We start from the raw sequence: 27,703 nt of genomic DNA on the forward strand, positions 1-27,703 counted from the left end.
AGCAGGCTGACCACTATGCAATATAATTGCAAACACTCTTACCAGAACACCGTTAGTTGAAGTACAGCTTTCTCTTTCTTGTTTCTTTCATTTACTACTACAATGATACTTTCTTATTTTAAAGTTTATTTTTGTTCTGTAGTGGGTAATTAAGGAGACAGAAATGGAACAAAGAACTTCAGCTAGTCAAAATTGCACGCATGTTTTTTTGCAACCCAAACCAGTTAACTTTCATTATCAGAGGTTATGACAACGAATGATTGGCGATCTTGATCTATTTGTTGATAGTTTTCTTTGACTGGAAATAAAGTCTCGAATTTTTTGAGATTTTTTCACCTAGAAGAGTGCATCGTCAATGGATTTTTCTGGAAGAAAGTAGAAAGAAATGGTCAATATATTGCGAGTTTGTTATATTTGTTATCACTGTACTTAGTTAATAAACTAAGTATGGTTACAATGATTATAAAACGCTGTAGTAGGCAGGTAGAACAGTAGGAAAATCGTACCAACCACAAAGGGAGAGTAACAAGTAGGGATACAAGATAGTCTCGTAGTGTTGAGATGCATGGAGTCCCTTTCCAAATGCTGTCAACATGAAACTAATTTATTTGAGAATCCAAGGAGTTTGTAGACCGATCTTGTTTAATCTCATGCATTTCCTTCAGTTGTCTTATGACTTTCATTTTTCGCCGAACAACACGACGTAGTTTGGCTACTTGAACGGAGCATCAATGAAGAAGAGTTCCGGCTGACGGTAAGTACCAATCCGAAAATACTTCTGTTATTTATTTTTATGGTTATATACTCATTTTTAAGGCACGTCAACATCTGAGGTCAATGGCGCCCGTAGCTTTCTTCACTGCCGGCCTCCGGGCAGTGAACTATTGTTACAGACAACACCGTCCACCACCAGGCAGTGAGCTGTAAGAAGCTCCTAGGAAGAGAAAATCTAAGGGCCAGCAGCTGGGTTCGAACCCATGATCCCCGCGTTGGAATCCAGTATTCGCTAACCACTCAGCTATAATCCCTTCACTATATTTTTTTTTTCGGCGCATCGACTTCTATGGTCATTAGCGCCTATATATAAATACATTATTTTTTATTTTATTTATTTTTTTTGTTAATATACATGTAAGAAATTAAATATTATTGTGTAGAAGAATCTTCTTTCTCAAGACAGCTTTTCAAAGTCTCCACAGTGACTTTCTTAAAGCTAGATTATAACGCGGTTTTACAGCGGGTGCAGGTTTTGATGTAAATGAAATGTGGTGACTTCGTCAGAACAATTAAGAAAGTAAATGTTACGAATGTTTACTTGGTCTGTCTGCCACTGCCTCGTCAGACGCAGAACAAGTCGTTCAAATAATGTTAATTTTCTGGCATCTGATCCGCACGTCAATCTCCGTTTTCCAGTGCTTTATCACTGTTAATTCTCTTTCCAGTGTTTCTGCATTGCATGTCATAACATTTTTAAATATTTTGTTCGACAATAGGTGATTGTGGGATATGGCAGTCAAGTCTTCTGTTTTATTTTGTTAATGCAAAATATCTCAGAAAATCATATACGAGTAAAAATAAGTGAATAAGGTCCTAATAATTTTTTTTTTTTTTTTTGATGGGGCGGTTCCTGAGCGCTAGCTAACACCCGATATTATTTTGCTTGTCTATTTAAGCAGTTCTCTAAAGGAGAAGTATTCACCTTCTAAGGAATTTCATTGACTGTTACATAACCCAAAACAAAATATTAGCAAGCTTAAAGTTCGTGGGAATAGTGACACTAGACCACTCTAAATATCATGTAAACATGATGTATTAAATATATGTATTATTTAATACATATATTATAAGCTTATTTCAAATTCAAAAGAAGGTGTTGTGGCATCCGAGTGTGCAATCTCATTACAAATTTATAAATACCAAGATATAACTGTTTAAGATTTGGATTACTTAAGTCACAATATAAAAAAAAGATTCTATTTTAAAAAATTACACAAAATATAGTTTAGTAAAAACGGCATATGGGCGGATTGTTTGTCGGTGACAGCCAGCAACAATATGAGCGTTTCTTATCGCACTCAAACATATGGCGGTTAAGTAAATTCATTGAAAAATTTGGAAGTTGTGGTTTATCATCAAACAACAACAAGGTACTTTGTACCTTGAGTCGCAGTCTGTCTGTGTAGGGCAGTCGGTCATGTGAGTTGGGCTAGTGAGTGCTTGTTTAAATCATATCATATAGGAGTATACTCCACTATCATTTTTGAATTATTGTTTAAACCAACTGTAACTTTGTAAATTGGATATCCATTTAACTGTAACGTATATTGAACTAATTAAACTATATATCAATTTATTTCTTAAACATTTTCTGATCAATCAAAATATTTTACTAAACATTTTCTGGTCCCATCCGGGCCGGATTTTGAACTAACGATCTACAGATATACAGTCCACATCTATTATAGAACATTCAGATTAAACAGTGTTTGTCTCAATCAGGCTATAATGCCTAAATAACTAAAAATAATTGTATTTTCAATCAAAACCATTATATTATTATTTTTGCTGTTACTGTGAAATACTGATTAATATTTTCAAAAAAAACCATAGCTATAGTTTCTTAACACACTTGAAAAATTAAAATAAAACTAAATTCGTCATTTCATCCAAATAATCTTTAAATTATAGAAATAACTAACCATGCGGTACTCGAGTTTTGGAGTACGCTGTCGTTAGTTCTGATTTTTGCCGTAAGTTAAAGTGTCGTAGAGCTATCGCTTCCGTTAATTTTTAAAGTGTGTTGCTTTACGTAATGTGGCAATAAAATTTAGGTATAATCCTAAATACAAAAGTTACAATTAATTATTGTATTGTCATCTTTATAAACTGCATAGAAATGACGAGAGAAATCAATCTCTCTATCAATCTATTAAGCTCTCATTTATTGAATGTAATCATTTCTGATTTATTTAATTTGTGTTTATTTTCATAATTCTTTGTATTTATCTTAAATCAAAGCCTTTGTTAAGTTAGAATTATATGTAATATTATCTTGTTGTCTCTGTTTATAGACGTTTACATTAGTTATTAATTCACGCATATTTTATGTTATTTGTATTGTTTCTAGCTTTCTAATTTGGCTCTAATCTTCTGAATTCTGCAACTTTCCTTTTCCCTTAATATTTATCTTTTCTTATTCCGTTATATCTCATTTTATTTTATATTTTTAAACATGACGGAACTTCTCAAGCTGTCATTAGATAAAAAAATTACCCTGCATAAAGACAAGGCCTTTTCGCTAGCCGATGATATTAAGTCAATTTGTGAGACTGGCCGCCGAATTAGCACTGATTCCACAGCAATTTCGTTATTTAAAGGGATGTTTAGATCACTTGATGTAACTTATGAAAAATGTATGAATGAATGGGCTGAAATTAAGTCACTTTATTTGGCAAAGGATGCAGAATCGGAATTTCCTTCTAAACGAGAATCGACAATTCTTAGGGCTACCAAAGACTTTTATTATGAAGCCGGGGGTATTTTTGAAATTCATTGCGCCTCAAATCAACCCAGGCATACCACTTCAATTCAGAATTCACTGTTAGACTTATCTCAGTGTATTTCTATTCGATCTCGACTTCCTCATATCACAATACCAGTATTTTCTGGTAAGTTGCAAGATTGGCCATTATTTAAAGATACTTTCAGTTCTATGGAACATGATGAAACTTCGCTGACTGCTATTGAGAAATATCATTTTCTTATTGCTAACCTACAGGGTTCTGCCCTTTCCGTAATTAAACATGTTCCAGTTAATGAGATAGGTTACGAACAAGCCTGGTCGGCATTGCTCCAGCATTATGATGATAAAAGAAAACTAGCGGCATATTACATTGATCAAATATTGAACTTTAAGCTTCTTACAGGTAAACCTACTGCAGCTTCATTGCAACAATTTCTGCAGGTTGTCATTGAAAATGTCACTTCCTTCGAAAAAATTAAAATTCCTAATTCGTCAAAATACATTATGTTTGAACTAGCTCTTCGCTGCTTCGATGAAAACACTAGAGAGTCATTCGAATTGGCTGCTGCCGATGAATTTCCCACTTGCGATGACCTAGCCAAATTTGTGTGAAAGAAGGTAAACGCCAAAGACATTACAGAAAGGGGAAAAAGGGATTTAACTCCAATCCTTAATCAACCTTTTAAGCCCCATAACACTAGATTAAATAGAACTCCTATCAAACCTTCCAATTCATTCTTTACAAATACAACCTCTTCTCCATCAGTAGTAAACGAGGCGAATAAACCTGTTTCTTCCTCTCCTTCTCCAACATGTTTTCTATGTAAGCAAAGGCATAAGCTTACGGAATGTCCCACTTATGTTCGAGGCACGCCTAAACAACGTTATGATATTTTAAAAAATTGGGCTGGCTGTAAAAATTGTCTTTATCCTGGCCATCGTACGAGAGAATGTACTTCTCGTTGGAAGTGTCGCCAATGTGGAGGACGTCATCATACCACCTTACATTTACAACCATCCATACCTAGTATGCCATCCATTACTCAGCCAACTCCTGTTACCTTCTACTAATAAGGAGGAACCATCCGCTACAAATGTAGCATTCTCTGCTATTTCTGCTAATCATACACCGGAAGTGCTTTTGGGCACGGCAATTGTTCAAATTTGTGACGTTAATGGTGTTTTCCATCCGATAAGAGTAATTATAGATTGCGGTAGTCAATACTCTTTTATAACAGAATCATGCGCTTCCATATTACAGTTACCCTCTATTCACTTTAACATATCTGTATCTGGAATTGGTCAATCCACGTTATTAACACCAACCAAGAAGGTAATGACCTCCACACAGAGGCTGTTGTTATCCCTATCATTACACAACAATTACCCCATCAAAAGTTACCCCCATCAATATGGAAACGCTACATTCATCTGAATTTAGCGGATCCCGACTTCTGGAACCCAGGTCCTATTGATTTCCTACTCGGAGCGGATCTTTTCTTACAGATCTTAGACTGTTCTTCACCTCCCTGTGAGTTTAATTTTAATCAAAAGGAACCAAAACTACTTAGTACCATCTTTGGTCAAATTATTATGGGTAAATGCACGGAGCTTTCCTGTTCTCAATCTACATCATCATTCTTTATTACTTCTTCAGATGTCTATTCCCTTATGGAAAGATTTTGGGAAATCGAGACCATCAAAACTGAGCAGCCCACTTTATCACCCGACGATCAATTTTGCGAAGATCATTTCAAAGCTACTCATTCTCGTATGCCTGATGGGCGTTATGTCGTTTCATTGCCATTTCTCTCCGTACCTAATTATCTAGGCCCAACACATTTGTGTGCTTTACACAGATTACGCAATGTGGAGTTTAAACTTGCACGCGATTCCGCTCTTTCCCATCAGTATTATTCATTTCTGCAAGAATATCTTGACCTGGGGCACATGGTAACAACTAACAGACCCGCGTAATACCTCATCATGGGGTTTCGAAGATTGTAAATGGTGAATCAAAATTGCGGGTTGTTTTTGACGGTTCTTGCAGAACAACTTTTGGATCACTAAATGATTATCTGGGTGCAGGCCCCAAACTACAAACAGATATCAGTGACATCATTTTGAATTTTCGAAAGCATCGATTCGTGATTACTGCAGATATCGTTAAGATGTATCGTCAGATACTTATATCTGTTGATGACAGAGTCTATCAACATATCTTGTGGCGCTTTTCTTCTGATCACCCCATTGAAGAATTCGAGTTAACCACAGTTACCTATGGTCTCAAATCATCTCCCTTCTTGGCTTTACGTGTCATTCAACAGCTTGTGACTGATGAAGGTGCACCTTTTCCTCTAGCCACTAAGGCTCTTACCCATGACACCTATGTTGACGACATAGTCACGGGTGCTTCCACTATTGACGGGATATTATCTATTAAAGAGCAATTAATTGCCCTATTATCAAAAGGAGGTTTCCAGTTGAGCGAATGGACGAGCAACAGTTCAGATGTTATCAAACCTAGTTCTGATCAATGTAAGGTAATGCCAATATCCTTTAGCGAAATGGAAGAACCAACTGTTAAACTTCTGGGGTTGCAATGGGATCCAATACAAGATATCTTCTCATACAAGATACATATGTCTGCTTTACCTCCTACCAAACGAATGATATTATCCACTATAGCACGTATTTATGATCCTCTAGGTTACGTGTCCCCGTCTGTGTTTATCGCTAAAATACTTCTACAAGAGACTTGGAAATTAGGAATTGGTTGGGATGAGAATTTGCCAACTGCTATCTTGCACACTTGAGAGAATTTTCTCCAAGATATACCTAACCTTCAACAAGTTCGTATCCCACCCTACCTTATGTTGGACGATACACAGGCACCATGTTCCATTGTTGGCTTTTGTGATGCTTCTGAACGAGGCTATGGTGCTGTACTCTACATAGTCTCCATCATGAATTCTAAGAGGAAAGTTTTCCTCCTTAAATCTAAATTGGCCTCACTAAAGCCCATGACAATTCCCCGCTTGGAACTTTGTGGTGCATTATTGCTTGCTTCGTTGTACACATCTATTGCCAAATTCATTAAACACCTCCGAATAGAATCTACTTGGTTTTTTACCGATTCAGCTACCGTGCTTAGCTGGTTTCAAATTCCAGCACACACATTGAAGACCTTTGTTGCACATCGCGTAGTTCGCATCAGCGAACTAACAGATCTTAAATGCTGGAAGCATATCTCTTCCCATGAAAATCCTGCAGACTGCTGCTCAAAAGGTTTGCTACCAACCCAGTTATTAAATCATCCCTTATGGTGGGCGGGCCCCCCGTGGTTGACCCAACCTGAGACCTTATGGCCCTCACATGAAAGTAGTATCTCGTCTGAAAACATACCTGAAATCAAATCCTCTCATGTAACGTTAACTGTTACTTTTCACGTATCGGATTTCATCAACTGGACTGAAAGATTTTCTGAATACCGTCGTCTGGTCAATTCGTTAGCTTACGCTTTCAGATTTGTACCAGAATCAAAGTTTTCCGATCACATCAGACCTAAGGGTCCTATCACTGCTTTAGAATTTGACGCTGCCAACATCAAATGTATCAAACTTTACAACATCATTATTATCCGGAAGCGTTCGATGATCACCTTAACCCAACTCCATTAATGTTAAGTCTTAATGTATTTGTCGATCAAACTGGTATTCTTAAGGTGGGCGGTCGCTTACGCCATTCTTCCTTACCTATTGAATCCAAACATCCAATTTTACTTCCAAGACGTTCTCAAGTCACTAACATTTTGATAGATTATTTTCATATAGAACATGCACATGCCGGACCTGCAACTCTTCTTGCTGCTATTCAACAACAATATTGGATTCCTGCTGGACGGAGTTTGGTGAAACAACGGAAACGAACATGCATCATCTGCCATAAAATGACCAAATCAAACCGAGCACCACTTATGGGCGATCTACCTCCCGAACGACTGTCTTCAGTCAAAGCTTTCTATCAAACAGGAGTAGACTTTGCTGGACCATTTCTATGCAAGAAGACGCCTCGACGAAAGTCACCGTTGGTGAAGGTGTATTTATGTTTATTTGTATGCTTATCTACTAAAGCAGTTCATCTTGAATTGGTGCATTCACTATCCACTGAAGCTTTCATTGATGCTCTAGATCGTTTTATTGCAAGGAGGGGCAAACCTGTTAAAATGCTCTCCGACTGTGGAAAGAACTTTGTTGGCGCTGCTAATTATCTTGCTGAAGTAGCTGCCTGGCATGACTCAGAAACTACTCAAGCATGCATTCTTGATCACATCAATCATCATCACATCACATGGCTATTTAATCCTCCTCAAGCACCTCATTTTGGGAGAATCTGGGAGGCAGGAGTCAAGTCTACCAAAACTCTGCTTCGCAAACTTATTGGCAGTTCTACATTTTCATCCCAAGAGTTGAACAACATCTTCATAAAGGTCGAAGCTATATTAAACTCACGGCCGCTTCAACCTCTGTCTACAGACCCTCAAGATCTTCAACCTCTCACTCCGGGGCACTTTCTAATCGGAGCACCACTCACTGCTCTTCCTGAAGCCACTTTAACAGACCTACCTCTTAATCACTTAACTCGTTGGCAATATCTGAGAGAGCGAGTACAACATTTTTGGGATCGTTGGCAGAAAGAGTATCTCCAAACGCTACAACAACGTACCAAGTGGATTACTACAACAACCAATTTAAAAGTTGGTGACATGGTCCTCCTAAAAGATTTACACACCTGGCCATTACAGTGGCCCCTTGCTCGAGTTATCAGTATTCATCCTGGCTCTGATGGTATCGTTCGAGTAGCTGCTGTGAAGACAGCTCAAGGAGTCTATAAGCGCCCTGTAACTAAGCTAGCACCTCTACCTCAACTGAATAAGAACATGCCTTAATCAGTTTCTACATCAGATCCAGACGACCATCCACATCATCACGCAACTTCTCATCACATCACATCACATCTCATTATTATCTTCATAGTTCTTCAAAAGTTCCAAATTTTGGTGGGCGGTATGTTAAGTAAATTCATTGAAAAATTTGGAAGTTGTGGTTTATCATCAAACAACAACAAGGTACTTTGTACCTTGAGTCGCAGTCTGTCTGTGTAGGGCAGTCGGTCATGTGAGTTGGGCTAGTGAGTGCGTGCTTAAATCATATCATATAGGAGTATACTTCACTATCACCTTTTGAATTATTGTTTAAACCAACTGTAACTTTGTAAATTGGATATCCATTTAACTGTAACGTATATTGAACTAATTAAACTATATATCAATTTATTTCTTAAACATTTTCTGATCAATCAAAATATTTTACTAAACATATACGAGTATGTATTATTTAATACATATATTATAAGCTTATTTCAAATTCAAAAGAAGGTGTTGTGGCATCCGAGTGTGCAATCTCATTACAAATTTATAAATACCAAGATATAACTGTTTAAGATTTGGATTACTTAAGTCACAATATAAAAAAAAGATTCTATTTTAAAAAATTACACAAAATATAGTTTAGTAAAAACGGCATATGGGCGGATTGTTTGTCGGTGACAGCCAGCAACAATATGAGCTTTTCTTATCGCACTCAAACATTTTTATTTTTATTTAGATTACACATAGACCGATCACACTCAGTCCATGAACAGACAAGACAGAAGACACACCATTTTTATTAGGTTATCATTATTTAATAAAACAAATTTACGTGAAACATCTATATAACTTTCTTTTACTGCTATTTCGGTTTTAATTTTCTTCAAACTTTCAATTTTTATTAAATCTTTTTGACTTCAATATTAGAATGTTAGTAATAGTAATAGTATACTTTAGTGGGAAACTTAATGACAAGTATAGCTGTTTTCTGACTAATGTTTTTTCTATAAAAAATTTGTTTATCTAATTTAGAACAAGGAGCTCAACGGGGAAGTAAATTTTGCACTTAGGCCAATAACCAAATTGTGCTCCCGTTGCAAAGAAAAGCCAAGTGCTATTTCTGTCAGATTAATTAACAGATTTTAAAGCATGACTTTCTTTAGACATTGTTCTCTCACTACAAAAAAAATTATTGCTTATCACCCGACAGTGAGCTGAAGAGGCTCATAGGAAGTAATAACCCAAAGAGAACAGTTAATTTTCACTAGACAAATTTTGTTTATTTATTATTTAAAATATCATTTTGATTTAATTTCGTTTGTGAATTTTTATTTAGTGCCAGAGAACTCTCTCTTACGACTACCAAGCAATGCCTTTTATCTTGATTGTAAATTAGACAACGTAAATGATACGTAAATTTATCCATAAATAAATACTGTAATATATTATTTGGCGAGAAGCAAGTCGTCCCCACTATCACTAATCTTTTTTTTCCAGCTTTCTCCTAAAATTCTAACTTAAGAGTTTTCTTCAAACGCGGGATTCGTACTCTCTTTACGGCTATGTATAAAACAATCCTCAGATCAGCACTTCTTATTGCTCATGGTCGTGAGCTATTCACTTCTTCAGATAGACTTCGACTTGAACCCTGGAAGAGTAAGGAGATTCGAAAAATTTACGGTTTTATTGGGGTGAACTGAGTACAGAAGATCAGGAAGAATAAATACCTATCGACCCATTAAGGTCGATTTGCAAATGTGATTAAGATAGGAGATCTGCCGAAGGATAGATATTAAGGACGAGCCACTGAATACAAATGTGAGGCAGTGGAGGAGTAAGGCTTGTAATCAAGAGGCCTGGGTATTTTGCCAAAGAAAGCAGTAAGTATTTAAGGACCGTTAGTCGCATTAATTTATATTAGCATTTATGACTGTCCTAGGAAAATGGCTTAACGCGAATGGAGAATAAATCCGTTCCCAAAGACCCGGAAGGCCACAAACATGAGCTTAATAATTAAGTACTCGTTTTGTAAAGTTGTGCTCACTGTCACCCTACGAAGCAACCAGTAACAATCATTACAAAATGCGCAGCCTTATTTTTATTGATTTCCAAGATCAACAATAATCTATCCACCTTGATGGCACAATTTGTTTATTTTAAATTTTTGCAGCTTTGGTCCTCTATTTTCTTCTTACATGCTTACATCACCATACATTTGATTCCATTTCTCATATGATGCTAGATTCGAGGCGGACACACTTCTGCGGATGCGGTTCAATGATTGCGTGAAGTCTTGGAAAGTGATCTGCCTCACCCGTAATGGATCTAAGTTTCTAACCTGTTCTGTGTTCAGTTCTGAAAAAAAATTTATGATCAAACAACTTTCTCTTAAGTTCTAACTTATGTTTTCTTCAAATTTTGACTTTTTTACTAAATCTTAGTTTTAATATTATTTGAGGTGTAGCAAGTCCGTTCCAAAGAACTCTAAAAGCGCAAACAACCGCATAAGTGTTTGTTCTTCAAGTTGAACTGACTATATTTAAGGAGCTGAATCTACAGCTCATTGCATCAACGAAATTCACAGACACTATGTTCAGAGCCTCAACCGTTGCCAAATATTGCACTTCATCAGCCGCAGTGTGGTGTAATAATGCAGTAACAGTGAGTTCAAATTTGCATAGGGGTAAAGCAGGGGTGTCTGCATTCGCCTCTCATGTTTTTTTTTCGTTTTTTTTATATTTCGAAAATTACTTGGTGGTAGCCTACAAGTTAAAAATGCATTGCTTAAAATGTTGACTTAAATGGGCGATATAGTTTGTATTGGCGACAGATAAAACAGCAATGCAACACATTACAAATTCTTTTCATAAACATTGTTTTCTGTAGAATTTGAATATCTACCTAAATAAATCGAAAATATTGATTTTTAAAAAGTGGAGTTAGGGCTGCACATAATGAAAAATGGTGGTACCATAATGAAAAAAATTGAGGTACTGAACTGCTTCAAGTAACAGCGAATTACACTAACATCGAGACTACCACTACAACATTTCAAGGAAAGGATTTATAAAAAAACTGAAATAAAATAAAAAAAATAAGGTGCTACTGTAGCCGAGTGGTTAGAGGCGAGATCTGCAAAGCTAATATGAATTGTGGTGCTGGGTTCGATTCCCGGTGTAGGCCTTGCATTTTATTTGTTTAATATGAGAACTTTGTCGTAAAGTATGTTTGCTAAACGTCTCCGTCCACGACACCTAGTTGTTAGACGTAAAACCCACCTGAAAAAATAGGCATTACCTTACTTTTTTATGCAAAAAATTCGCCCTGTATTCATTTAAAAGTTTAGAATTAAAAAAAGAGATAGCTTTCTTTAAAAAATACACGCTTTGAGCAGGGCTATTGTATGTGCGAAACAAAGGCGTGAGGATGTCTCTGGCTCTATATACGTTCTGGCTCGTAAGTAGTTATGGAGATATCTCTCTCCCGTTTCTCAGGTACCCTTGTGTACAATTAAAGGAAGTTACCTCAATAAAAAAATAATAATAAAAATAAATTGTTCATTAATAAAGAGTTGGAAATATTGTGTTAGAAATTCAATATCACTGTACCTGACTTATTGAATAAAAAATTAAAAATGAGATCATTTTGAGGAACCAGAACTCCCCTACAGGAAGGCCCACATATTTTATAACAAAATTGAACAGTAAACAATGATGTTTAGAGAAATTATTTGATTTAATGAAATTAATTAGTGACGTTTTATTTATTTATTTTTAACTTTTGTCTTGTTTAAACTGGATGTTTGAGTTTTTTTTTTCTTTTTCTCTAATATGTGTAAATAAAGGCTTGTTATTATACGTATTATTAAATATGGTTTTTAAATTTTTATTATTCTTCATACTTTTATATCTGATTATTATTATTACCTTATAACTCGTAATCAAACCATGAAAACCTATGAGATGTAAAAATTAGATGAGATTTGGAATACTATTTTATTTAAGAGTATTTTTCCATTTATTATCCTCAACTTAATTTTTCTTTCGTATTTGCTAGAAAAAATGAACTATAATCCGCAGGTTAGTGTACTGCACCGAACCCAGGTCGCCTCATCTCGGCTTTGAGTCCAGCTTGCATTTATTATTGTATATTCTCTTCTTATGAGCCAACACCTTCTTCATTATATATTATATTCCTTCTTACGAGGAGGCACCTTTGAAGGCACAGTACATGCTGCACAAGCTGCGTAAAGTGCATTATTTGATAAATTAAGAAATAAGTTTGATCCTTTAAATGAAAGATATTGATCACTTAAATATGTGGCGAGAGATTTCCATTTTTTTTTTGGTAATTAAACGCAACTCTCCCAAAATTAACAAAAAAGTATTAAACCTTCTTGTTTGTAACAGAAGTAAAATTTTTTTTTTTAGCCCTTTTGTCTATGTTTGTGAACATCTAAAGCTCTTAACATTTAATTATTGCTTAGAAAATCACTCGGAAAACTACTTATTTCCCGATATTAAGAAAAATACTAGCTTTACTGCCTTGGCAATATTTTCAGAAGAAAGGGGATAAAAAATACATAAAAATGACTTATCACGTGCTCTTCTTTCTCTTTGATAACAAGTTAAAAAATTGAAATATGATTTATAAGTATCAGATTTTGAAATGGCCTTCACCATTAATTTTAAAGATATGGTTTCTTTCATAACTTTTTATTCTCTTTAAAACTGTGTATATGAAAATGGGGGTCAACTGCTAACCCTAACTTTTGGACGCGCTCTGCCGCGTATGTGGGCAGGAATCTAAAATCAAGTCACATATTCTGAAACTAGAGGTGACAGGCAACAAATTTTTCCTCTACCATTTTTTGCTCACATCAACCGTTTAAGCATGAAATGTATTTGAGCCGTCTTAAAATGAACACCCTATATGTCTCAGATTAAAAAATCTCATTTTGCGTCTATAATGTCGAAATTCGCTCAATTATAAGACTTTTCTCACGAAATTACGATATTTGTGGTAGGTCTAAACAATGTAATTGCTAACTTACGAGATATGTTTAAGATATGTACCCTCGCACACACTACTAGATTGTAATATATAAAAAAAAAACAAATAGTTTACCTCTGATGGGAGCCAGAGCGGCGTCTTTTGCCAAAGCTGTAATGTCAGATCCAGAATAGCCTTCGGTGAGTTGAGCGATGGTATTGATCTCTGCAGAGGTCAATGGAGCACCCTGGCGAGACAGCAACCTCTCCAGCAACAAAGCTCGAGTCTTCATGTCTGGCAGGCACACGAATACACGCTTTGGGAAACGTCTGCAAGAAAAGAAGAATAAGGTAAATAAAAGTAGCAGATGTAGTCTAGGAACCCGTTCATCTTAGCTCCAAGTTGTTTGTGAAGACCTAGACAGTTTGAGTCAAGGTTCAATTTCAAGTTGAGATAGGTCAGAGAGGACTTGAGAAGAGATAATAACCGATCTTTCAGCAAAACTTAAATATTCATGAAAGAGCAACATTTTACCTAACATGCCTAAAAAAGCGATCTTATTGGTGTTTAATCCTTGTTCGGAGCAGGCAATGGAAACTAATCAGTTATTCATGATAAATTACCACAGTATTTGATACATAGACGACTTGCTGATCACGGGTAGAAAAAGGTGCCCTAGAAGGAATTTTGCAGGCGATAGAGGAAAAAGGTAGCAATCAAGAGAGAAAAACAAAATATATGAACGACTACTTTTAATAAAAATATTGAGATCATGTCAAATATTCGATTTGATATTTTTCAATCACAAATATCCGTTTTGGGGTCCGCGCATTCTAAGTGGTTTTAGAAAAAGGTCAATATGCATATGTGTGAACACATGCAAAAACGATAAATTGCTGTAAGCTCAGACAGTACATATTTTTTGTGACCCCATGGGATCTGACGGTAACTTAGTGCAGAAAATAACTCAAAACATTCTGTAATGTAGCAGTTCAGGTTGAGAGAAGAATGAGATGCTAGATCAGAAATAGCGATTGTCTAATGAAAAACTGCCAAAGAAAGATCCTGTTCAGCAGTCCGTGTGATGTACAGAGGCGAGTACTACTTTAACTTAGGCTGCTGGAGAATATCGTCCGAAAGTGGGTTTTAAAAGGTAAAGCTCAAGACAGAATGGAGGGCAGCAAAATCGAGGAGGCTAAGGTCCAATTACAGAAAGTTAAGTCACTAAATAAGTTAACACTCAGAAAACCCACCTGAGCAACGCTTCGTCCAGTTCGTGAGGCCTGTTGGTGGCGGCCATCACCAACACTTTGTGATCATTGCTGGCAGGCAGGCCGTCCAGTTCCACTAGAAATTCCGTCTTTAATCGTCTGGAAGCTTCGTGTTCGCCTTCTTTCCTTTCGCTCAATACTGAGTCTACCTCGTCCACAAATATTATCGACGGCTGCGACAAAAACAATTAGTGACTCAATGATATGAAAATCTTACAGCTCATTCTGATAATGCCATTGTTAACTGTAACAGGAAAATACTGCCCAGAGGAAGTTGATAGTACCTAAAACTCAGAACTGAAGGCAAACAGACCTTTAATGTTACAAATGTAAAAAATATAATTGTCTACAAATATACGCACTGAAGATGTCCTAGTCCCTAGAGTTATATGCAAATATATTAAATGAACTTAAACAATAGATGAAACAAAAAAGTTAGTCCAACACAAGTGAAACAAATTTCTCTACAACAAACTAATTAATCAATCTCTGATTTTGGATTGAAGTCCGAAAAATTATATATTTAAATATAATTGGTGGGTGAAATATATATAATTGGTTGGGTGGGTGAAAGACTTTTAAAATAGACTCTTATGTTTTAAGGGAGGACAGTTTGCTTATCTCCAAAGTTTATTGGCAATCGTACTAATTGAACGTTCTTCCCCAACGTTAACATTTCTTGATAAACTTGAACCTATCTGTTGGCGTAACACCAGCTATCTTGGCGGGCAAAATAATAGAAACATCCTGCATCTCTTGCTCGTGCACCTAATTTTGTTTGTCTCTCAGAAAGTGGGTTTGGAGTGCAAGAGGTGTTAGTCAAAGGTCGCCAGGACCAGGCAATTAGCTGGGTTAAGCGGAAGCTCAAAATGACAATCAATCTTCCGTTGCTAGAAAAAGTTTGACGTAGCTCTTTGGTGTCTTCTATACTTCATGAAGAGTAAGGGAAAGGGGGCACATTTGAACAGAATTTACATTTTCTGTTACAGAGTGCACAGAATTATATTATTGAACCTTTTTATTTTGTTTTCTAAAACTTTCAAGTCTTCTATCTCAATAAACAGTTGGTACTTTACATACACATCTAAATTTTTTTAATTTAAAAATTCTGTGTCAAATGTTAATATCTGCCCCACTGGTGGGGTAGCTTTGAAAACAATATAAAATAGAAAGAAATGACATTACTTTACTCTGAATCTACCTTCTATCAGTTATTTCTCTCACTACTATATATTCTCTTTTAAACCACTGAATCTAGTTCAAAAATAAAAAATGACTCAGTTCGGGATGATGTACCCGAAGTGATGGGTTTAGGAGGTTTAAACAAAATATTCGGATTGTTGCGCTTCTTGATGTAGGTTCGGACCACTTTCCCCTTCTCTGCGAATAAATAAAAAAATTCTCAAACTTGCAGGTCGGTAGAGCACATTTTAACTGTGATGTTGAAATGTGCTCCCTCTCCTTCCATTATAGAAAATATAACATCCAACACGTTTTGCAAGCAAATAGACTTTTGTAAATACGAGGTTTAAAAATACGAATTCCAAATGTTAATATGGACTAACAATACTTACACCTTGTCCACTACAATCTTCACAATACATTTCCGAAGCTACAACAAAAATTTTACTTCCACCTTACAAAATATAACATTCCTCAATTCTGAGTTTACAAACAATGAAAACGACGGGAAACTCTGTCAATTATACAACAGGCCTACCACAACAAATGGAGAAAATTACCAATCATAAATGGTGTTCGGTCGCGATCGGGGACGTTCGGCCAGTTCGGCTGGCTATGACTTCGCGCTGGTCGGCCCATCGCCCGCGCGCGTACTGACGTTCGCCTCCGCTGGTTGGACTTTCAGCTTTGTATATATTTTAACTTATTTTCGATGTTATTCTATGCCATTCTCACGCTGCCCAACTACCCCCTCTACCTTCTCTTAGACCATAGGGTCACCTCCTTATCTATTGAGAGAGTCCGCTACTGACCAGCGTCCTGTACGGTGCTTGGTCTGCTGTATGTGCCTTTGAGCCTGCTGGTTTTACTGTGCTTCTTACCGCTTCTCTACGCTGCTACGCTTCGCTTCCGCCTTGGTGGTATACACGTACCAGCACTCGATTGACATCCAGGGACATCACCCCAATAATTCTACGCTTCGCGGGCCACTCCGTGGACCCGCTTCCGGTGCAAGGTTCGTCCTCTCCTTACGCCTTTCCTGAGATTTCCCTCTTCCTCCACGCTACGCTTAACCCTCAGACAAGTATATACAGTTACTATTTCCGCTTTCCTTCTAGACGCATATACATGTACTGTTTCCGCTTTCCTTAGAGACGCGTATACCTCTATCATATCCGCTGTCCTGGCATTCGCCCTTATACTTCTAGCACTGCGCTTCAGGAGCTTCACATCCGGCCGCAAGGGTAAGTGTTACTCATTCCTACCTCTGCTCTACTCTCTTCTATATATATTTGCATGTACTCAAGTGTGACCTATTCACGATTATTGTGACCCGCTTCGTCACTTCCGGTTTTATCCGCTGGCGCATAACGCCCCAATTAACGCTACGCTTTGGGGTGTCAACGTTCACGCGATGACATTTTGGTCCTCCGGGCCGGATCTGACTATCTACCCTTATTCTGTGACCCCAAGAATTGCCCCGCATTGCGTGTAAACGTTTCGCTGTTTCAAGGTCAATGTGTAAAAATTCTTCCCTCTAACATATTTGCGTCCTTTTACTATCGCTTCTCCGTGTTGAGCGTGCTCCACGTACTGCTAACGCATCCGGGTAGGTTTGTTACATCTGGGCATACGCATTGTGGCGTTTTGGGGCCTAACGCACACCTCACTTCCGCTACACGAGGTGGTTATTTTACTCTACCGCTGTGCAGGCCGGGTACCTCGGTGACCGTTCAGCCTTTGTTAATTATTACGCGCCCACCTGTTAAGTAATTATTAAATATTACTTTTGGCATCGTAATTTTATTTTATCTATTTTACTTTCGTTGATAGATACTGCTTCGCCCCACACCCTGTGTACTTTGTGTTATAATTCGCTAAAACGTTTCAGTGAATTTAGCTTATTTCTGTTAAGCGTGAAATGGTTCACTGACACTGCTATTAAGACGGAAATAACCCCCAAATAGCTGTTATCCCAAAGTATTAAATAAACCAGATCATAATAAAAATAATAAATACTAGCTGTGTTTGTTATTGCTAACTTTCTGATGATAATACAGATTTTGTTTTGTAATCCCGCTCCGCTAAATACAGAAACTTGAATCAAGTTGTGTGTACACTATTTAATTTTTATTTACAAACACAGAATCTTATTATTATTTTGCGAAATAAGAAATAAATCTTTCTTATCCCACTGCGAAAATATTTGTGTTTACTACTTTATTGTAACACACTTTATAAAAATTAGGCTTTAAATGAAGATTCTATTATTAAGCAGTTAGTTTGACAATAATTGTCTTCTTCGTAAATAGACGCCGAATTTCTTAATCCCTTAATCGTGAATGTTCTACTTTTGAAATTAATGCCCTCTACGCTTAACCGTTTTGCATTGTTCGTAGAAATACTGAGGAAACCTCAGAGCTTCAATTTTTAAGAACACTTTGCATCAGGTTAAACGAATTTGAAATTATTTTTCTCAGTGCTTACTACTGTTATGGCCCCTTACAGCGAACAAGAAGGTGATTTATCACTCGCTGCTTTCACCCACTTGATTAGCGATATTAAGAGGAAACTTAATCGCCATCTTGAGGCCTTTCTGCACTGCGGAAAGGACCCCGTTACAACTGCCTCGCTAATCGCCTCACTCAGCACCCTGGTCCAGAGCGATTTTGACTCCTTCCTGCTATGCGCGGACTCGTATCTAGCCGCAGACCCGCTCCCTGCGGGCCTCTCGGAGGATCAGTTAATAGACGAGATCTGTCAAGTGAAGAACCTTCGGAGGGAAATTCGTCACACCTTTGCAACAGCTGTGCCCGCTCCCCCCATCATCGCATCATCACGCACTTCCGCTACTCGGTTGCGACATCTCCTCGCAACTCCTCCCCCTTCAACGAGTTCTCGCGCTCTTCTGTCGGCCAGTACAGCCCCGGCCGCAAACTCCCGGACTGCTGCACTTGAACCGGAAGAAGAGGAGAATGCACTTAGTTGCGTAGTGCAACTGTTTTGGGAAGACAATACAGTCCCTAAACCCCTTCTCGCTTCTCTTTCATCTTCTTCGAGCTCACCTGCGCCCCCCGCTGTTGAGAAGCCGCACCCCACTTCGCCTCCGACTCATCTCACTGGGGCTGAGAGGGCTTCTCCTTCTACTCACATCACTGAGGCTGAAGGTGCTTCTCCCACGCACTCACACTTACACCCTGCCTCTGAGGAGTCACGCCCCGTATCACCTCCCTTGCACTTCAGCTTAGCTGAGTGTGCCCCTCTTCCCCAGCATCACAGTGAGGCTATGTGCCAATCCCCTTGCTCCAGGGATCTGCTGTGCGTTGGTGGATCTCTTACTGCAGCACCCCTGCTCTACGTGGTTCGCTATTCTTTAAGAAAGCGTCAGCATCAGTATCGCCCCCGTCTCATCCTCGATGCTACGCTTCATCGTCTTCTTCCTGCTGGCGCCTTAGCCCCCCATGCCTTCTACCGTGGCCACTACGACATCCCGGATGGGCGCAGGGGTTGCTGGCACTACCTAAGCAACTGCAGCCTATGCTGCGCCGCTGCTACGCTTCGCCTCAACACGCCCTCTATGGGTGCCCTCCCGTCTACGCATATTTTTGCGGTTACAGCCTGCAGGGTGGCCGGTGTCAACTTCACCTGCCCCTTCGCCAGGGCTATCGTGCGATTGTGCGGTACCCCACTACCCAAGGGGCCTCTGGTAGCCTTCAACAGTTTCGCCACCACGACTGGGCAGTGCGGGAATATCTCCCCGCTGTTCGCATCCGCTGTTAGCGCGGCCTCTTCGCACTGTGTTGCTCAGTGTGGGCTACCCTTCGCGGGGCACTCCGCTACCCAAACTAATTTGGTTGGTGCACCTCCCTCACTGCGCGAGTTGGACAATCCCCTCACTCATCCGCACCTTCCGCTCACCGTGAGGCGCAACCTCCCTGCCGCTGTGAATGGCGGGCGGGTATACCCTCCGCGAGTCCTCACTGTGGGCGATCAAAAAGAGGCTGCCAATCAGACCCCCAGTCCTCACCTCTCGCGCTGCAGCAGTGATCTCCGCTCCTTAGGTAAGAGATTTCTAAACGTTGCGCCCAGAGTCGAGGCTACCCAGAACTCCCTACTACTATGCACCCTCTCGGCCAACGCTGCAGATCCTGAACTCGAGACTCCAGGACCTCACTGGTTGCCTCCGCTACCTGCTGTTCCCCAGCGAGCCCCCACCACGGTCCATCCTAACCGCCTTCCCAAGTCCCAAGTCTGTGAACAGATCACCCAGGCCTTCGGGAATCAGCGCCCGCTTCAGCAGCGGTCGAAACGGCTACGTACTGCCGCCCACCGCTTCCATGGCCAGCCATCGAACCTAGGTCAAGCTCTGCTCCCTCCTCAGGCAATCTTTACTGAAGCAAGCCTTCAGGGCGGGCGGGATGTTCGGTCGCGATCGGGGACGTTCGGCCAGTTCGGCTGGCTATGACTTCGCGCTGGTCGGCCCATCGCCCGCGCGCGTACTGACGTTCGCCTCCGCTGGTTGGACTTTCAGCTTTGTATATATTTTAACTTATTTTCGATGTTATTCTATGCCATTCTCACGCTGCCCAACTACCCCCTCTACCTTCTCTTAGACCATAGGGTCACCTTCTTATCTATTGAGAGAGTCCGCTACTGACCAGCGTCCTGTACGGTGCTTGGTCTGCTGTATGTGCCTTTGAGCCTGCTGGTTTTACTGTGCTTCTTACCGCTTCTCTACGCTGCTACGCTTCGCTTCCGCCTTGGTGGTATACACGTACCAGCACTCGATTGACATCCAGGGACATCACCCCAATAATTCTACGCTTCGCGGGCCACTCCGTGGACCCGCTTCCGGTGCAAGGTTCGTCCTCTCCTTACGCCTTTCCTGAGATTTCCCTCTTCCTCCACGCTACGCTTAACCCTCAGACAAGTATATACAGTTACTATTTCCGCTTTCCTTAGAGACGCGTATACCTCTATCATATCCGCTGTCCTGGCATTCGCCCTTATACTTCTAGCACTGCGCTTCAGGAGCTTCACATCCGGCCGCAAGGGTAAGTGTTACTCATTCCTACCTCTGCTCTACTCTCTATATATATTTGCATGTACTCAAGTGTGACCTATTCACGATTATTGTGACCCGCTTCGTCACTTCCGGTTTTATCCGCTGGCGCATAACGCCCCAATTAACGCTACGCTTTGGGGTGTCAACGTTCACGCGCTGACATTTCGGCCAGTTCGGCTGGCTATGACTTCGCGCTGGTCGGCCCATCGCCCGCGCGCGTAGTCATAGCCAGCCGAACTGGCCGAACGTCCCCGATCGCGACCGAACAAATGGTTTAACTATTTGGCGAGAAATTAAAACTGTTCAAAGGAGCCCCCTCTCCCCTACTTACTTTTTTTAAAAACTTATAAGTTTTTAAATACATCAAAGAAATCCTACTAAGTTATAGCAAGTGGTAGATCTCAAATGGTCTGGTTCATGGATGCGATAATACGTAAGTGTCATTTTATCCATAATTAAAATAACTGCAGTAATAGTCGAGTGAGTTTTCACTCCAATTTTTTGTAGATTAAAAGGGGAGTTTCGTTTGACTTTATTAATTTTATTTCATTTTAACTACTGCCATTACCTTCAGGCAGCTGGATGTTTGTTCTATTATTTTTTAAACTACGGATATGATAAGTTAAAACGTTTATTAATTATAAAATATATGAATTAAGGAAGTTAGAGTTTTGGACTAGAGAAGAACTCACCTCTAGCTGTCTAGCAACGGCGAACAGCGCTCGCACCAGTTTCTCGCCTTCGCCCACATACTTAGAAGTGAGGCTGGCCGCAGAGATGCTGAAAAATGTTGAATTGGAGGCGGTAGCCACGGCTCTGGCCAGTAACGTCTTGCCGTTGCCGGGTGGCCCGAACAGCAGCAGTCCTCGGGCCGGCGTGCGCAGCCCCGTGAACAGGTCCGGCCGCAGTGAAGGAAGGATCACCATCTCGTTTAGAGCTTGTTTGGCAATCTGCAGGACAAGATATAAACTGCTTTAGCTTAAACTCACCTCTGTCTGCTTGCTACTTCCCTGCTTCAACTTAGCTACCATCTCTCACTCTTTCTTATAGAAATGATCCTAAATAAACCAGTTCCATTGTCTAATCTTTAGACTCTGCAGAGTGTACTTGTACAAAATAGTATTTATACATTCTTGTTCGTAAAATACAGCAGGACTGGAGCTTGGCTTTATGAAGGAGTGTTCAGCGTTAGTTTTCTCCTTGAATGCCAAAGGCTTAATGTGAGATTGCTAAAGTTGGATTTACATAAGCTAGATTACAAATTGAGCGTGGTAAATACCTCTTGGCCAGCCACATCATCCCAGAGTACAGGGGTTCCACCTTCCAGAATCTCATCCATGATAATTTGCGCTAGTTTTGGATCAACACCCTTCAAACTGCCTGCTCGAGACATTGCTTTTAATTTGATGTTTGGTCGATTGATCGGTGCAATACAAGGTCCCTACAAAGATACAAAAAATGAAAAAAAAATTCACTGCAAAGCATGCTGTCATGTTCGAATATACTAACCGAAAATTGCCTCTTGATGGCTGGAGGTGTGCGACTAATCTTAACCTGAGGCATTGGCGAAGTACTGTGACTCCGCGAGCCCATGGATCGCGGCAAGGTCTTACTCTTCACCAGTACATGGCCACGCCCGTTGATATTCAACAACATCTTCTTCTCTGAGTCTTGAACAAAGAATAAACCTTGGAAGCCTAATAATAGGTCTATTAGTTGTTGAAATTGCAAAGTTTGATGAAATCGTTGGAACCATTGTCGAAAACCTTCCAAAAGACCGTCATAGCATCTAAACGAACTATCAAATTTGAACTTTCCGTTAATGAGTTATGCTGACATATACATTTAGCTAGTACAATCGCTCTTGCGGTTGATGCATTTTGATGCTTTTAGCTGATTTAGCGATGATGGTGCAAAAAACAGAATATTAAGAGTGGGTCCCCTACAAATTTTAGTTTTTTTTATATTTTCCTTGACACACACACCCACACACATATATACTTCGCTAACACAACATGCAGCAACAAACAAGAATGCAGAACTAAATAACTCATACTTAATAAATTTAAACGATCATTAGTCATCGTTAAATTAGTCTTCATTTTGGCTTGCAATCGCTGAGCCCTTTCCCAGACTTCGCCTTTACCATGACTGCAATCAATGGCAATTCCTTTTTCTAATTCCTCAATTCCTTTCTTGTATAATTTTATAGCAATTTCTTTGTGACCTAGAAGTAGTTGAGATTAATTTATCATTAAAATAAATTTAGCAAAAATTAGACAAATACGACTATACGTTGGTGAGTAAATTTTTTTGTTTGTAATTTAATTAGTAAGCTCACAGAGCTCTGGGCTACAGTACGAGGGTCGTTTGAAAAGTCCGTGCAAAGTCAGAGAGATAGCACCACTGGCACGTATCGAGGTTATGTTTAGTTAGTAGCATCTCTTGGAAGAACACACACCAAGTTTAAGCCAGATCGGTCTATTTCTTTGTGTTTGGCATTCGTTTGAATCGAGGAAGTCGAGTGATTTTCAAAAAATGGACGAAAAAGAATTTCGTTTGTTGATTAAACACTACTTTATGAAAGGCAAAACGCCTCAGGAGACTAAAGAGAAGCTTGATAAACATTATGGTGACTCTGCACCTTCGATTAGAACAGTTTATAAGTGGTTTCAAAATTTTCGGAGTGGCCATATGGGCACAAGTGACGCTGAACGTTCTGGACGCCCTGTTGAGGTTACTACTCCAGAAATCATTGATAAAATCCATGATATGGTGATGGACGACAGAAGAGTGAAGGTGCGTGAGATTGCTAGTGCTGTGGGCATCTCGAATGAACGGGTACATAATATTTTGCATCAACATTTGGACATGACAAAGCTATCTGCAAGATGGGTGCCGCGATTGCTCACGCTTGACCAAAAACGAAATCGTGTGAAGTGTTGCAAGGACGGTTTGCAGCTATTCCAGAAGAATCCGCAGGACTTTAAGCGTCGTTTCGTCACTGTAGATGAAACATGGATACATCACTACACTCCTGAGACCAAAGAACAATCTAAACAATGGGTTACCAAGGGGGAATCTGCGCCAAAAAAGGCGAAGACCGTTCCTTCGGCCGGAAAGATTATGGCGACTGTCTTTTGGGATTCGCAAGGAATAATCCTCATCGACTATCTGGAAAAGGGTAAAACTATTACAGGTGCATATTATTCATCGTTATTGGACCGTTTGAAAACCGAGCTGCAAGAAAAACGCCCACGATTGGGCCACAAAAAAGTCCTTTTCCATCACGACAACGCACCAGCTCACACCTCAGCAGTTGTGGTCGCAAAATTAATGGAAATAGGGTTCCAACTCGTTTCACATCCCCCCTATTCTCCAGACTTGGCTCCCTCGGACTACTATTTGTTCCCCAATATGAAGAAATGGCTGGCGGGAAAAAGATTTTATTCAAACGAGGAGGTGATTGCAGAAACGAATGGCTATTTTTCAGACTTGGACAAATCCTATTATTCGGAAGGAATCAACAAACTAGAGCAGCGTTGGACGAAGTGTATAAGCCTAAAAGGAGACTATGTTGAAAAATAAAAAAGGTTTACCCCAAAAAATTAAGTAGTTTTTATTTTTGCACGGACTTTTCAAACGACCCTCGTATATGCTCACATGCGGGGATTGAGATCACATACAGTCTGTGTTGTTACTTTTAAAAAATGTTTAAACAGTTTTAGCGATGATTCACTAGTTGAGTATTATCTTATTTTTTCTGACAATATTTGTGATAGATAAGTTTGTTCACCTTCATTTTCTTCATCAATTTTCAGTGCCTTCGATATGAACTCAAAAGCCCTACGATGATGCTCCTTTTGCTTGGCCAGCAGTGGCTCGCTGGTGCTTGAGTGGTCGCCGTTCTGCTTGGACTTGTGACTCGCCATCCGACAGATTAGTTCGCGACAAATTAATTCTTCACTAACTTCAATGCCCTCAACAATCTGGATACATGAAATACGATTTAAATTTTTAAAAAAAATCTAATGCCAGAAACGCCGCTTCTGTAATTAATGAATTTTTGGGGGAAGGATGTTTCTACAAGGGCTTAGCAACGTTAGCAGGTCAGGTCCAGAACATTTGGAAAAGATGTTGAAAGGAAGCTGATCCAGGGCTTCACTCTGCTTATTTACATCACTTCTGGCGCCAGCTGCGGAAGAGGATCCCTGCATAGCAGCACCAGAAAACTTTCAGGTAAATGAGGCATGTTACTCTGAACCACGAATCACCTCTGGCAAGCATTCTGATTACCTTATCTGGTTTTTAAATTAATTTATAATTTGCGAATTATAAGTAACTTAATGTGCCTTAACGATCTTAAATACCAATTGTTGTATTTATTTGAGTTTCTACCGAGCATTCTCATTTACTATGATCTGAATTGAGATTGTCTCAATCTACATCTACTTAAGTACCTACAGAACATAAGAAAAAAAAGAGAGTAAAAATAAGGTTTTTGGAAACTTGATACGAAAAATCCTCTGGGTGAAGGTTTCATTCAAGTGATCGTCATTATTATAAGTCGAAAAAAACATTCTAAACTCAGTCTCCTATAGCTGAAATACCCTTTCATTAAATGAATAGTTGTTTCCTCCTCTGTCTCACAACTAGTACAAAAAGGGTCTGGGATGAGCCCCATAAGGTGTCTTCTAAACCATCATGTCCAGCAAAGCGACCCAACCAGTGAGAAATCAAACACAAAATCATCTTACTATCAATCCTGACTGTACCCTAATTACCATTTTAGATTGCCGACAGCTTTTAACTTAATCCATCTTTTGCAGCCATAACAGAAGTAAGTCCAACATCATTTTCGGGACCAATAAAGGTGAGAGAAGCGCCTAATTTAGCTAACTGAACCTCCTCATTTTCTGAAATAACCGTATCACCTGGCTTCCAGACTAGAATTACATTACTTGACACAAGAAAATTTTCTAGTCTTATCGGAAGAATATTCCAGCACTAACTTCGAGGTGAACACACAAGAATTTAGTTTAGTTTTTAGCAGTGAATATCCGAGAGGACCCTTATCTTTTTAAAAACTGAGTTTCGTACCAGCACATCCAAAGTACAATTAAGAATGAAACTGTTACGGACCTACTGGCGTAATCAAGAATGCTATAGCTTGTAGTAAATTCTCGAGCAAATCAGTCGAGCAAGTTAGAGAACAGATAGTTTGAAAAAAGTTGCTTTGTTTATGTTTTTTTAACTACGATGGAATTAGCAAAACGAACTTATCTCAGACGGACGAATCGCTGTTTTCCTCTTTTACTGTCTGCAGCTTAGCCACAGAAATACCGTCGGCTATATGAATCTCAAAAGAGTGATACACAATAATATACTTCCAGTACTTGATGGAATTGAAACCTCAACATTACATACGTCCCGATCTGGAACCATCAAATTATCATTTGATAAATGACTGGACCGGTCATTCAGAAACAGTGATTTAACACTTTCGAAGAAATCACAATTGCTTCAAAATCTTAAGAATCGACAAGGAAATAAAACAATCTAATGTGCTTGGGGAACAGACAGTATCAGACCTAGACAGTTTTTAGAATATAATAAATAATACTTACATGTTTTACTTCAGCAGACTGTCTATTTTCTTCTGCATTTTTTTTGAACAACATCACTTTTGCACTCGATTTCCATATATACCTTAATATTATGAAAAATAAATAAATAACTGATCTGAGAATGTTGAACACAAATATTATTGGTAACGAGGCAATGTGTAGATTTTTCTCATGCACTGTTTCTTTTTCATTATTCGTACTATTATTGCTAATTTTATGTTCATCTAATTTTCTTATTTTTTTTAGACATTTTTGTGTATCTTTGTGAAACATTTAGAACCCCATTTATGATACAAAATATATATCACTCTTTAAAATCGTTGTTGTGCCTCTTTTCTAAATCAAAAAGTGTTTCTAATAACTGACACATTTGGGAAAAGATCAATACAAAACACCTTTAAAAATTCGCGTTTTTCTTCTGAATTGAATGAAAACATTAAAGCTTTTATAAATAGAGCATAAATTAAATCCAACAACACAAAAATTACCACTAATTTTTGTTTTAAACTTAATAATAGAAAAACTAAATAAAATTATTTAAATATTTTAAAAAGAAAATGAAGGCTTTTTGTTGGACAAACAAGCTTGCAATTGTTGTCACCTGTCATGACTTGGCAGATGACAAAAATACATATAAATACTTACATTCGCTTCCATCTACTTTAATTGATTTTTAAAAAATTATTTTCATTCAATTTTTCTTAAAAATAAATTGCAAAGCCTCGAGTAAACAGGAGCCATGAGGTTTACTTAAAAGCTATTGTGAGGGGCGCTTTGAGTTATGTTTTATTACTGCTATGAAGTGCCACAGAAGGTACAATGAATAAATTTATCATCTACGTAATATGATTTTGTGGTTGTTATCCCTTTTCTATTTCTCTTTATAGGTAAAATTTGAGAGAGGCATATTTGAATGGTTTCGAAACATTAACGTGATTTCCAACGTTAAAGTTTTAGGGGGACTACTCCCAAAGATTCCTAAGCGCCCGCACCCTTTCTTAAGTATCTCAAGTGCTCTCGTGCCTATCCAGTGCCCTCTACAACGAGAGAGATATGTACCTTCAAACATATCACACAATAATGGGTGATATAGAATGTTGAAATGAAACAATC

General features: G+C 38.9%; 3 protein-coding genes across 4 annotated transcripts; 2 read left to right on the forward strand and 1 right to left on the reverse strand.

The window, feature by feature from the left end:
- Positions 1-5,694: 5,694 nt before the first annotated feature.
- LOC141459399 (uncharacterized) lies at positions 5,695-6,339 on the forward strand. Its single transcript, XM_074138444.1, has one exon. It carries the CDS (start codon positions 5,695-5,697, stop codon positions 6,337-6,339), a length of 645 nt encoding a protein of 214 aa, XP_073994545.1.
- An 863-nt stretch (positions 6,340-7,202) lies between these two features.
- LOC141459400 (uncharacterized) lies at positions 7,203-8,471 on the forward strand. The gene has a single exon (XM_074138445.1). The coding sequence runs from the start codon at positions 7,203-7,205 to the stop codon at positions 8,469-8,471; it is 1,269 nt and encodes a 422-aa protein (XP_073994546.1).
- A 1,545-nt stretch (positions 8,472-10,016) lies between these two features.
- On the reverse strand, positions 10,017-27,005 carry spas (spastin). Of its 2 annotated transcripts, none has more exons than XM_074138119.1 (9): positions 26,591-27,005; positions 24,760-24,952; positions 23,020-23,190; positions 22,473-22,633; positions 22,243-22,404; positions 21,656-21,913; positions 14,699-14,889; positions 13,581-13,774; positions 10,017-10,808 (listed from the first exon to the last, which is right to left on the reverse strand). In XM_074138119.1, exons 1-9 carry the CDS (start codon positions 26,861-26,863, stop codon positions 10,645-10,647), a joined length of 1,767 nt encoding a protein of 588 aa, XP_073994220.1. In that variant the 5' UTR covers positions 26,864-27,005; the 3' UTR covers positions 10,017-10,644. The 2 variants fall into 2 exon arrangements, with proteins under 2 accessions (XP_073994220.1, XP_073994219.1); XM_074138118.1 differs by having other exon boundaries at positions 22,473-22,660.
- Between the last annotated feature and the right edge of the window lie 698 nt (positions 27,006-27,703).

The sequence above is a fragment of the Rhodnius prolixus genome, unplaced genomic scaffold (assembly GCF_049639745.1).
Source record: "Rhodnius prolixus isolate KJV_2025 unplaced genomic scaffold, Rpr scaffold_11, whole genome shotgun sequence".
NCBI lineage: Eukaryota > Metazoa > Arthropoda > Insecta > Hemiptera > Reduviidae > Rhodnius > Rhodnius prolixus.